At 40.2% G+C, this 13,607-nt stretch overlaps 1 protein-coding gene across 5 annotated transcripts in view; it reads left to right on the top strand.

Annotated features, from left to right (window-relative positions):
• The window catches only part of DIP2C (disco interacting protein 2 homolog C), a 317,560-nt gene that overhangs the window by 220,579 nt on the left and 83,374 nt on the right, over positions 1–13,607 (top strand). For all 5 annotated transcript variants that reach the window (XM_082298372.1, XM_082298371.1, XM_082298369.1 and 2 more), the window contains 4 exons: positions 10,172–10,295; positions 10,921–11,030; positions 12,370–12,472; positions 12,824–12,888. In XM_082298372.1, the coding sequence (XP_082154498.1) occupies positions 10,172–10,295; positions 10,921–11,030; positions 12,370–12,472; positions 12,824–12,888 (402 nt within the window). The remainder of the gene's footprint in view (positions 1–10,171; positions 10,296–10,920; positions 11,031–12,369; positions 12,473–12,823; positions 12,889–13,607) is intronic.

The raw sequence follows: 13,607 nt of genomic DNA, 5'->3' as shown, positions 1-13,607 counted from the left end.
AACACAGCTTTTGAGTACATTTTTGTGGTTAGCTAGCTCTGAATCTGAGGATACCAAGATAGTTCTGTGTGGTGAATTATATATAGTTTCTTCTTTTTTGTGATGGAAAATCTGAAGATGTGCTTGCAGTTTCAGCAAATGCAGGTCTGCATGGAAAATGAGAGGAAAATTTTTCAAGAGGACAGCTCTGCCAGTCGTAGATAGATTATCTTTGTTGCCTTTTAAAGCCTTCTGGTGTTGGCCACTGACAAAGAATCATTGGCAACAACTGCTGATTTTCCACCTGTCCCTGCAACCCAAGCTATGTTATAATGCCACTGATGCTGTGTGTGCTACTTCAAAGCACTTATGGAAATGCCTTCTCCTCTGTCTGTATGTGCATATGTATTCCAAAGCTTCTGTCACCATGGTCACCTCTGCCAAGGGTGGCACTGGAACAAATTCAGCTCAGGAATTCTTGCCACAGAACATACATTCATAGAGAAAACTGACCACTTCTAATCAAAAGCCTTTCACATCCAGTGTTGGTTCAAAGATTCTACCATGTATCCCAGAGAAGTGTTAGGAGGCAGATAGAGCAGTTCCAGCTGGAAAGAGTGTCTGGGGGTAGTGAGGGGAGGATCAGTGGTGGAGGTGAATGACAGCTGGGTCACTTACATAGATTCTGCAGAACTTGCATTTTTTTTTATGAGGATGTGTGCCTTGAAGGCTGTAAGTACAGCAAAATGTATTTATTCATTACAAGGGGTTTTTTGTTGTATCCCCTTAATTTACCATGTTTGGCTGCTCCTACGTACCCCTTGTATGATCACTTTTTTATTAGCTAGCACCAATAATGCCTTGCTTTAATTATTTGGTCTGGACTTGGCCATACAAAGAGTGTTTTTAAATCCTTACAGGCTTTCTTTTTTAAAGTAAATTGTTTTGGAAAATGTTGACTGAAGCCATGAGACGTTTCCAAGGAAAGGGCTGAGCAAATGTATTGCTTTGGTCAAACATTTTCAATGTTTCAGGTGTCAAGGGTTTTTCTTTGAAACGTTCCAGTGTTAGAGCACCCTGGAGCAGAAGCTCAAATCTTTCTTTCATGGACAAACATGGCATGGACATGCCTTTCAAAAGAAAGCCCTGAAAACAAGATTGTGAGCCCTCACGAAGGCTTTGCAGTTTGCACATCTCACACAGCAAATTAACAGCTCGAAATAACTGGAGATTCCTTCCTGAATGAACCTGCTTGAGCCTTCCTCACCTCTGGGAAGCTGAGCTGACCTCAAAATTTCTTGATTTTAATCATGCATGTCCCAGCCAACATCTGTGGTGGGCTCCTGCCATGGTGAAACCAGAAGGTGGCAGGGACAGAAGGGGTGGGAGCCGCAGGAAGGGGCAGGTTGATAAACTGGGAAAGGAGGAGAGAGAGATGGAGGGAGGGAGTGGATCAGACAACAAGAGGCCATGATCCAGCTGAGCAGATTTGAGGGCCACTGAGCAGAAGGAAGGACCAAGGGAAAGAGGAGACAGGATGTGCCCCAGCTTAAACTGTCTGAGACTGGAGGAAAGATGCAGGTGAGCTGGAAAGGCCATGCAAGGGGAGAGGATGGGACCTCAACCACCATACCTGCTTTGGGGAGTAGGGTTATGCTGTTCCATTTCTAAAATGTTGTATTTGAGAGCACTGAGAGGTGGACGTGGCTGTAGAACGAGGATGATTTTAGTAGAAACACATTTCATTTGCATTGGGCTCTCATTGTGCCTTCACATCCAAGGGCAGTACCTGTAGTCTGAGGCAGTTGCATAACATGGTGCATTATTTTGATAAAAACCAGAGATTTTATATGCATCAACAAAATAAGGCTGGCAGAATATGTACATTTTAAGATCTTGCAGAGTGCTCAAATGGGTAAATCTGCTTTCATTCCATGAAAAAAAAGCAACATGGTTTTGAGGGTTAAAAAATCTAATATGTCTTTCCCTGTTACTATTTTCTGAGGTTTAATGACATTTTAAAGCACATAGAAAGGCGTAAATTTGATTTATTTTGGAACATCTGATACCACATCCATCCAGTAAACTATAAAATCCAGCTGTCCAAGTAAATACTCTGTGTCAAATGAATAACTTACCCTAATTTGGCTGAACCTCTTGGGTGTTTGTTTTTTTTTAAATATGTGTCTATATATGGATATATAAATATACACTTACACATGTATATATATATATATTTATATAAAGGAATATATACAGACTCAGACTGTTTATCTTTTGCCACAAAGTTTAAATATCAAATTAATAACACAATAACAGAGATGTCAGTTAAAAAAGCAACATGATCTATACTCTATAAATAAAACTATGCAATCTCACAGCATATACTATTGCAAATATCTTTGCATTTGTTTATATGGAAAGGCAACTGGAGTGGAAACAATGAGATGAAAATCGTGTTCTGAGTAGTCCCAGAAGGAATACCTCTGCCTGGTCAAATGGCAGTGGATTGCTTCTGGCATCCGTGGGAAGATGTCATTCCTGTCATCACACAATGGCCTAGACTGTTCTGTTATGCTTTCCCATTATTTGTTCTGTTTTCTGCATGCTTCAGTACATTCTGGCAGTGGACATCCTTTGGGTTGCTTTCTGGAAGACAGAGATGTGAGCTGGCAAATAGACCAGCAATTCTATTACATTTTATATTGTATTATACTATAGGCTTACAGAATAATAAACTGATACAGGATGAGCTATTTCAGGTAGTTATATTAGCAGCGATTTCTAATATTAAAAGTTTGTATTAGCAGCTTTAATAGTGTTCTACATTTTCATAAAGAAGAGTTTTTCACAGCTCTGTGCAGAATTTTGTCCCTGGCATTTTAAAACTGGCAGTAATATTTGCAGCCAGGTAAACTTTTGGCTTACAGATTACTCTGCAGACATCTATACCCATATGGAAGTAAGGGCTTTTGCTTTACCAGCACTTAGATTTTGTCTGCATTCCCTTTTCTTTGTAGCATAACTGTTATTTTTTTAGGATTTTGACAGGATTTTCTTCCCAGTTCATTGTTAGGTGAAGGTCCATCTTGCCTTGCTCTTTCCTTCTGTATCCCACCTTTGTGTTGACAGAATACCTAGAATATCCCCAGGACTGCAGGGCACGTTTGACCTGGCATCTGGGATGGATTGTCTGAATATCCAGCAACCATGCAGCATTCTCCAATTTTATTCTCAAATGCTTCCTAGTGTTTGGCAAAGAAAAATTGGAAATTGGAGTTCATGGAGCATGGTTTTGCCTCTTTAGACTTGGGACATCAGGTCTAAAATTAAAAACTGAAATCCCAAACCAACTTTTCATTCTAAAAAGCACCAGTCAGGGGTTCTGCACTCATTGTAACAATAGAAAAAGCAGTATTTTTATTTCTCCTCCTTTCCCTGCATTTAATACCATTGCAATGCCTTTATCATCAACACTCCCCAAAATTGTTGTAGCTAATCCTCATCCCTTGTCTTACAGGCTCTGTTCTCTCAGAATAGTGTCCCTTTCTCCAAATTTGCTTATGTTTCCCAAATATTAGCAAATAATATGTCCTATACAACATCTCTTCCTTCAGAACTGCCACTTTTGTTACTCTTGTCTGAAGCTGGAGTATTACAAAGTCTTTCATTGTATGTGTGATATGATGTGAATTGCAAACTGTATGTCATAGAATGTGCCATCAAAGTAGATGAGGGGGGAGTTTCAACATGTCAAGTTCTAGTTCAAACAGTGATTTACTATGTCCCTTATGAAACGATTTTAAAATATGGTTTTGATTTATTTTTCTTTATGTTTTTTAGGTCAATGTTTTTTTCCATTTGATTGGCGCCATGAAAAATATTATTATTCTGCTCTGACACAGTCAGGGGAGCTATTCAGTTTTAATCTAAAAATAACATTTTTGTCCTCCAAGCACATTCGTAGTTATGCTCAGTCACATGCTGTGAGCATAGGAAGAAAGCTATCCCTCACAGATCTTCATGGCCTCCTTATCACAGGCAGAATTTGTAGCAGAGTGTGTGTGACATGAAAGCATGTAAAAATTAGTTTCTCACTTAAAATGCTATTTTGTAGCCCATTAGATTTAATGCTGTGTGTGCTTTCAGCAGGCATTTCTGTGCTCTTCTGGATGCTGGCTCTCACTGTATGATTGGAAGAATTGTGCCTGTGTATTGTCATAGGAAATCTGGAGATATCCATTCCAGGACATTTAGGGGTTTTTTTAAAGGATGCTTCATATAGGGTAAAACTGTTTATCAGGAGCTCTTTTTATTTAATCCTGAAAGGTTATTAAAGCTTCAACAGTAGCCAGGGAGGTAGAACTCTTCCAAGACAGTAAGTTGTCCCAGTCATATATTTCTTTAAAAGAAGAATTCTAGTCTGAAGGAGATACGCCTTGACATCTTTCCTAGTGTTTCAGGGATAAAATGAGCTTTGCTTTCTCTCAGCTTTACTCATTGTAGGGCTGTAGTGTGCCAGAAACACTGGAGCTCTACATGCTTTTGAACATCTTTTGACAATGCATCTCCTTCTCCCCTGGATTTAAAATACGTATAAAATGTTTTATATATTCTTTTCAGTGGCATAGTCTTCCAGTCCTTCCAAAGAATCTAAGTTCCCTGAGCTGCACCTGAGCCCAATGTGGACACTGCTGGACCCTGTAAGCCTGTCCATCCCTCTTCATACGCTTCAGCAGTGGAGCACTAAGAAGCCCTTGCTCAGTTTGCCACAGTGAATCTTACATCCTTTAAAGTTTGTGTTTCCTTATTATATTTTCAAGTTTAGGAAGTGGTCGTTTCCTATAGAGGGTATCACATTTCATGCAGTGTCCCCTGCCAAAAATAACTACTGTCTTGCTTTTATGAAGATTTCTGGACATTAAGATGCTCATAGTTGCAGATTTCACATGCAAATTGCAGGCAGATACCAAAGCTGTTGTCTGAAGAGACAACTAATTTCTTCATCTTAAAGCTGGTTATAAAGATTTTTGTCTGCACTGTGTTTAATTTTCACTAAAGTCTTTGTGTGTTTTAAAAAAGAGGGTTTCCTCAATGCCTTTTAACTTTTCGCTCAGAACTGGTGATGCTTGGCCTTTACATCTGATCATTGCCCTATTTGTTCTTTACCAGCAAATTTTTGTTAGGGTGAGGGCACTGGAGCTCAAATAAGCATTGTAACAGAAAACAAGATTAGTTCCGTCTGTGATGCTCCACCACATAATTCTCATTTTGAAAGCAGTCTGGGATTTGCAAGTGAACAGAAGTAACCTTTATCAGACCAACCTTTACACAGGCTGTCTCTTCCTTCCTTCCTTATTAGATAAGGACATGCACTCTCACTCACGGAGACAGGATCATAATTGTTTTCCTTCACATAGATACTCTCACAAAGCATTCTAGAAATGACATTTAACAGCATGCTGAAATGCAACCACACGTGGGATTTTTTTATCCAGACAATGAATTATCACTCTCTGCAGCAGGAAGAAGACAATTTGCCTCCAGGTACTGGTGAAAACCTTTAGGGAACCTTTAATAAAAGTCTTTAGAGAACTTTGAATGGCTGCCTACAGCAGAGAGGATTTCTGGCTCACTTCATCTGAAAGATTGATCTCTCTAGGTGTGTGCAGACATAGTCTAAAGCTATGCACACCTCATTTTTCATACCACAGCAAGTGCTGTGCCTTCAAGAAATGTAAAATGATAGTTCCAAAGTCAGCTATTGGTCTCAGACCTCATGCTACAATACCTCAGCTCTGTGTTTTGCCTTCTGCCTGCATTATGTGTCATTTCAAACTGTGAATTGTAGAGGATTTGACAATAAGTATCTCTGGCAAGTCAATGAGCCCCTGTCTGCAGTTGGGGCTGTGTTGAGTTCTATCACCTGGTCTCCACTGGCTTCCTGAGCTTTTTCCTACCCCCACAAGATTCAGCAAAATAAAGCATTCATGGCAAGTGGGGGGTTGCCAAGTAGCAGATCAGCATAAATTACCAAAATAGCAAGTAACACTTCTGACAAACCAGTGTGTCCTGAAAATCTATTCTCTTCTCAGGTAGGAAAGTGATTCTATTTAAGAGGGGAAGAGGATTTGGTTGGGTTTTTTTGTGGAAGATTATTTGTTTGTGTCTTTTTGCTACTTAAAAAGTAGTTTTCACCATTGCACCCATTCATTTCACGTTACTCAAAAGGCAGGCCGATAGCTTGTCTGTGAAATCTGAAATAATCATTACCTTTAAAGTGAGTAGCCTTTTTGTGGCCCACATGGAAGCTTTGACTGCTTCAGGCAAAGGACTGCACTTTTAACTCAAATTTCATTTTTCAAAAACAAGTTTTGCCCAAGGTCCTCACTGTTCTGGGCCTGTCATGCTGAGGCGTGAGGAACAGCAAAGACTGTTGTGCTTGCATGGTTGAGTATGTAGGTAACATTGTGGTGTGTCTGGGGGATGTGTAAAGGTTTCAGATCTTCTACCTCCTAGCTGTCACTCCAGCATCTCAACGCCACTTGAGTAGTTAGAAACAAGTTCTGTGGGGCAGCAGTTATCACAGAAGCACTGGCATGGGGCAAGGGATGTTGACCCCTTCTTTATGTCTCTGTTCTCTGCAGTACTTTTAGATTCTGGGTTAGGATGGAGCCACCAGAAGCAGGCAGAAGGTGAGGATAACTAGTTACAGGGTGTGAGAGACTGAGACTGAAGGTGGAATCGATGGACACTGAGTAGGAGAGTTCCAGAAAGCTTCATTGTGTTCAAAATCCTCAACTGGAGCTTCTATGGCTCTTGACAGTGTCTGTCACAGCACTTCTGCTTCAGCATCTTGATTTGCCTTTTTCTTGCAAGGCAGGATTTAGTGTGGCCACCAAAGCATGGCATGGGATTTGAAAGTCTGTAAAACACACTGCCCATGCCTGATGAAATTCTTCCAATCTCTTGTGGCAGTGTTACATCATGTGATTGTTCAGTCATGTTTTCCTTACAATTGAAAGAATATCTGTGCAGAAAAGAACGGGCTGAAGATTTTAATGCTGTTTGAGGTGGGTTGTTCTGATGCAAAGCAGTCTGCTATTACAAACTGTGGCATGCATAGATTGTATTAAGAAATCTATGTATGTGTGTGAACTGCTACAAATGAATGATTAATATTTATGTGGACATACTCTAAGACAGTTGATACTGCACTAAGGGAAAGCGTAGTCATTCTTTCTTGTGTTATCTGAAGAACTCTACACTATTAATGCAAGTTTCTTTTCCCCATTGTTTTGTTTTGCTGTAAGAAGAGTTTGACAGATGATACCCAGGGACATGGTATGCTGATGCTCTAAGGTCCACACTTTCTACTGGGTTTCCTTATGTTAAATTTCTTAATGGAATTTGTTAGGTTAATTTCTGCTTACAAAGTTCTGCATTAAATGGAATTTCCTTGCTTGAGAATTGGCATTTTCTTGATATAGTAGTGAAACTGTAGCAGTCTTTTATAGGATATACAGTTACAACAATATTGTAATTTAAAATTGAGATCAATGCAGTCTCCATTCAATTATAAAATTTATATGCCTTTTTAAAATTGGTAGTTAGAAAGTCATACATATATTAGTAAATATTTATTAGATTAAATTTAATGGGAAATTTTGAGCAATGGTAGTATGAATCTGATATTTTAAGGAACTCATGACCTCCCTTTATAGATGATAGAGTAGCAGGTCTCAGAAGCTGTGTCTTGACCAAGGAGTGGTGTTCTCTGTGGAACACTCCAGCCTTCCTCTTCCTGTCATTCCTTCTGAGGGACCCTCAGGGAGAGCCATCTCTCCTGCACTGTTCAGGCACCCACATTTCCTTCCTCTGAGCAGACTCCAAGAGTGGAGACAGAAGGTCTCATCCTCATGTGGAACCAGGATTAGATCTGGCTAAGTGCTTGTCCCGTAGGTTTGACAACACAGATGTGGACGAGCTGACATGAGAGTCAGTGAGGACAGTAATTAATGCTTGACAAAACCCATTAAGTTCTGGAAGTCCCACTGGTGCAGGTGTGGTGGAGCAAACAACATGCTCCCCAAAGTGTTGTTCATGGAGACGCCAGTATTATTCTCTGTTGTTCAAAGGATACTCTCATTGTCTGGTTTTATGTGGGGACAGATGATACACAAGCTTAAGTTTAAAAAGCCTTGCTGAAAAAATACCTTTTCATTTTTTTCCTGTTTTTATAAGCATTCTGGCTATAGTAAGCAAAAGCAAATGCAGTAATTCTGGATGGAAGGAGTTATATAGCATAGACTTGACAGATCAGTTAATTGTCCCACATTGCTTACTCAGCTATCAAAGGTGGGATAATTGCTGCTATATACATATTTTGAGGTGGTATGGAAAAGTAAGCTTTTGCTTTTCCTCTGTTCTCATTGCTTCTCCATTTTAGATGGTTATATTTGACTACATAAAAGTTGCATTAAGAATTAGTCAGTTAGGCTCTGGGGCTTTCTTTCCATCATACAATTTTGCTTTGAATAAATCAATAGATTAAGGCAACTGTTCTGTATTTCTGGTTGTTTCCATGGTTGAGTGTGCTCTATGGTTGATTTGAAAGATATTATAATTTGATCTTCTAAGTCTCTTTAGGCGGTTTTCAGTAGAACCATTCTGTGAAGAAAGGGTTAATACTTCAATGTGCATTTACATCTTGGGCTTTGCTCTGTTGAAGAGCCGAGTGGATAGATGTAAAGTTCATAAAAGAGTAATGACAAGACACTACACATAAAGCAGACATAATGCTGTAGGAGCACAGCATCTCCTAAAGAACAGCTATGGCCTAGACTTGGAAATCATTACATGACTTCTTAATCTCACTGCTTCTATCCCCTTGATGAAAGTAAAATGTAATGAGCATACTCTAATGGGCACTTGACTGTATGTAGTGCTCCTGAAACATGCCTGTAACTACTCAATGAAATGGTTATTGACAGATCAGGTTAGGTCAGCATTAATAGGGAAACTCTCACCACTGTACACCCATCCTAACATCTTAAAGGTTGAAAGCTTTCTCCAGGTGGAAGCATCTGTAATCCATATTATTTCCTAGAATTGTCACAAAATCACAGAATGGTTGAGGTTGGCAGAGATGTGTTAAGATGACCTAATCCAGCACCCCTGCTCAAACAGGGCCACCTAGAACAGGGTGCACAGGACTATATCCATGGTAGCTTTTGGATATCTCCAAGTATGGAAACTCCACCACCTCTATGGGCACCTAGTGCCAGTCACCCTCCCAGTAAAAAAGTGTTTCCTGATAGTCAGAGGGAATCTCCTCTGTTTTGGTTTGTGTCCATTGCCTCTGGGCCTGTCACTGGGCAAAGAAAGGAATAAACCTGACTCCATCTTCTTCACACTCTCCCTTCAGGTGTTTGTTCACATTGATTAGATCCCCTGCTAAGCATTCTCTTCTTGAAGCTGAGCAGTCCTAGCTCTCACTCTTTCCTCATAGGAGAGATGCTCTAGTCCCTTAATTATTCTAGTGGTCCTTTGCTGACTCTCTCCAGTAGCTCTATGTCTTCTACTTGGAAGCCCAGAACTGGTCCCAGTGCTGGAGATGTGCCTCACTGGTGCTGAGGGGAAGGATCACCTTCCTCAGCCTGCTGGCAATGCTTTGCCTCGCACAGCTCAGGATGCCATTTGCCTTCCTCGTGCCAGGGCACGTTGCTGCTTCACACTCAGTTTGGTGTCCACCAGGACCTCCAGGTCCTTTACCGAAAAGTTGGTCTCCAGACCATTCTGGTACAGGAGGTTGTTCCTCCATGGGTGCAGGACTTTGAATTTGCCTTTGGTGAACTTAATGAGGGCCCTGTCTGGCCATTTCTCCAGGGATCCTCTCTGATCAGTCAGATCAGACATTCCTCCCAGCCACTCGTCATTTCTGAAGAGATGCAAGAGCACATGCCATCTGATGGCTTCTGCTCTCTTTATGATTTGTGCTGCTACAGACAAGGGGATATGTAGCTTGTGGAATTCCTTTGTCAATGTACAGATGAGTTTTGATAGTCACCTAAAAGGAAATCAATTTAATGGAAAGAGACTGTTTTCCTCTCAAGATAATGTGCCCAAGGACAAAAATTATTTCAGCCTGTAATCACTTCTAATCAATTCCGTGCATTTTGTCATCTCTTAGGATGCCGGAAGTCAACAAATAGGCTTTTTGCTTGGAAGCTGTGGAGTTACTGTGGCCTTGACCAGCGACGCATGCCATAAAGGACTGCCTAAAAGCCCCACAGGGGAGATACCACAGTTTAAAGGTAATCTAACCCTAGTTTATCATGGCTCTTGCTGGTCATTTACTACAACAAGTAATTGCACTTGTTTAGTGGCTGTGGGTGAGGGTCAGGCCCATGATGAAACACTTGCCACGGGAGCAGCTGTGGCTGCTGGGACACCACTGTCCTGGCATGTCACTGCTGGCAGTGATGGCTGTGCCAGCCTCATGGATAGAGAGCGGCACCAGTATTCCCAATCCAGTTCTCTGCTGGCTCAGCCAGGCTGCTGAGACCATCTGTGGCCACAAAAATTAAGCCAACAGACTTAGGACTGTAGTAGGCAAGAATTATTCATATGATTCACTCCTTTAGTGAAGTGTAGGGACAGTAACTTCTGACAGGGGAGTGGTAATGAAACTGCTTGGGTCAGTAACAGCTTAAACTGCCCAGCCATTCCCTCGGGGTCTGCCTAAAAAGACCTCAATGGCTGTGTTAAGACAGCAGTTCTGCAAAATCTTCTTTCTCAGACTACACTGAGGTTCAAAGGAAGCAATGTTTAGGTAATGGTGACACAGACCTTTCAAGAATAAAACTCTGGCAAGGAAGACTTCTGTCTTGTTTTATCCAGCAGAAGCTCAACAAAAGCTGGCTTTTGTTTGTATCTCAGGCTGGCCAAAGCTGCTGTGGTTTGTCACAGAGTCTAAACACCTCTCCAAGCCTCCTCGTGACTGGTTCCCCCACATCAAGGATGCGAACAATGACACAGCTTACATTGAGGTGAGTTAATGAAGATGCATCTTCTCCTCAAATCATTACATATGGCACTTCTGGGTTAGGTAAACATCATTATTCATTCCATAGTCACAGAAGCAAAGAACATCCTGGTTTAGCCTGTTAATAAGTAATGTTTTCTAATAAATTTGACCAATACTGAGTTCAGAAAAGTCAATGGAATGTTAAATTGCATTTTGGGTGTTTCTAACATTACTGTTTTTATGTGGCTGCTGCAGTATTATATTACATTTGCCTTGACCAATCTTGGTTCTGTTCAATGTGGGCTTGCCCACTAGCCTTGGGATGGATAGAAGACAAGGTTCACAGTGAAGCTTCAGTTCTCATATCACAACCTTCAGACCCTTTGAAAGAGAAAGAATTTCTTGTTCAAATGCTTGCTTGTCACTTACTGCTTTATGAGTCACACTCCCCACAACAGAACAGCATCAGGAAGGCAAAGTTAGCAATGCTTTTGAATTTAATTTTCCTCTTTTTTTTTTCCCCCCCATAATTTTCTCCCCCTTCTGCATAGACTCAAATGCTTTGAATTCAGTGGTGTTAGTATTGAATTTAAATGATTCTTCAATGGGACTAAGTGCAAGTGAATGGACCAAAGGTGTTTCCTGTCTTTGTGCAGTCAGGATACTGGGCTAGAGAAGCAGAGATGTCTTCATTCTCAATCTTGCTGATTATCTTTATCATGGAGAAAGATAAATGTTTAATTTATTATCTGCCACTGATAGTTCTCAGACTCTTGCATAAAGTTACAAAAATTATTTCAGTAATCACCAATGGCCTCCTGCCTCTTTTCTGCTGCTTTCTCACGAGTCTCATATTCTTCTGAACAAATAATTTATCTCTTTCAGACTGCATACATATAGATTATTATCACAGCACCCAGCAAGGATTCTGCAGTCAGCTCTTATCATATGCCTTACAAGATGCAGAAGGGAGAAGCTTGGGTTTAGTGGTTGGCCTATAAAATCTAACATGTAAACACTGAACAGACTGAACTAGGTTATTCTCTGCTAAATCTAGCCAGTCCATTAGTCATTGACATGATTAGAATTGTTAGAATTATGTTTCCATAATGCCTGTTTTTAAACAACACATGGATTTCAGCCTGGGAAAGCTTCAGTCAAAAGAGAAAGCCTATCTGAAAAAAAATTCCTTTTTAACAAAGAGATGCCTCCAAAACTCCCCAGTACTGCTGCCTTCTTAAAATAGAGTCATTAGATGTGTCCATCATACACCTGCAGAGGAAACACTTTAAACATAGCTATTAAATAATGGAAATAGGGCAATTATTTCACATTGACTTTCCCTACTTATTTCATTTTAGTACAAAACATGTAAAGATGGAAGTGTGCTTGGGGTAACTGTGACAAGGATTGCACTGCTGACACACTGCCAAGCTCTGACCCAGGCATGTGGATACACAGAAGGTAAGGAGTGCACTCCCCTTGCATCATCCTTAAAATCAAGTGGGAATTGTAATTCATATCTCATCAGTCTCCTATCTTATGTTTTACACAGTTCGGTGCCAAAGGCTTCTAGGTTTAAAAACATGATTCTTTTTAATTTGTTTCAGGAAATATGTTCACGTTTAAAATATCTATAGGAGAGGTAGAAATAATGTCTTAACCAATATAAATCCCGCAGTGGAGATTTACTTTGAAACTTAACCTTTGAGGTCATCAGTCATGTTATACTGAAGCTTCCTTCCTTTGAGTGGGTTTGCCTTGGGTCAATGCCATGCTCTAAAAAATAAATTCTACTTTGTTTTCATTGGACAGCTGAAACAATTGTGAATGTACTAGATTTCAAGAAGGATGTTGGTTTATGGCATGGAATTCTTACAGTAAGTATGTGTTTTTATTCTCTCTGAATATTTGAAAAGAAATTAACCTAACATGCTTATTGCTGTCGCAAACTGGGATGTCCTACAGTTTCTTCTAATACAATCTTTTCTGCTTTGAACACAAAATAAATGTGCTTTAAACCCGTGATCTTCTCCTAGTGCACTTACCCATAATGAGCATGGTAAAGACGTCAGAGTATTTTTATGTATCATGTCAAGTACTGTGGTCCCATTCTTATCATGTTATCTCACCCATATGTGATTTTGAGATCAAACTTTATAGTAGAAACAAATCAAATTAGTACTTGCTTCTATAGGGATATGATCCAATGGCATAGTTCTATTGCTCCTGACTAGCTCCCCTATCAAAACTCCCACCAACAGATGTTTTTGCTAACATTGAAGCATTCCCAATACTTTAAATTGCATTAATTTTCTACTTAATGTTGGAATGTCTTCCTCAATTGACATGGGAGACAAGTGACATATTTTTAAGGATTGCTTCTAAAGGTGCTGTTGCAATCAGTGACTGACAAAATGTTTACTATTCACTGATCATTTTAAGAACAGATGTCAAGTGTTGAAGGGTCATTGTTTGGGGTTCCCATGATTTTGGGGGTCCCTGTGATTCCCAGTGATCTGTTTTTCCCATGCAGTGTTATACTGTTCTTACTATCAAAGTGCAGTAATAACAGTTCTGAAGCAGAAACAATTAGGCT

Source organism: Coloeus monedula (assembly GCF_965178545.1).
Source record: "Coloeus monedula genome assembly, chromosome: 1".
NCBI lineage: Eukaryota > Metazoa > Chordata > Aves > Passeriformes > Corvidae > Coloeus > Coloeus monedula.
Note: the sequence above shows the minus strand (reverse complement) of the source record. Positions and strands in the feature narration are given on the sequence as shown.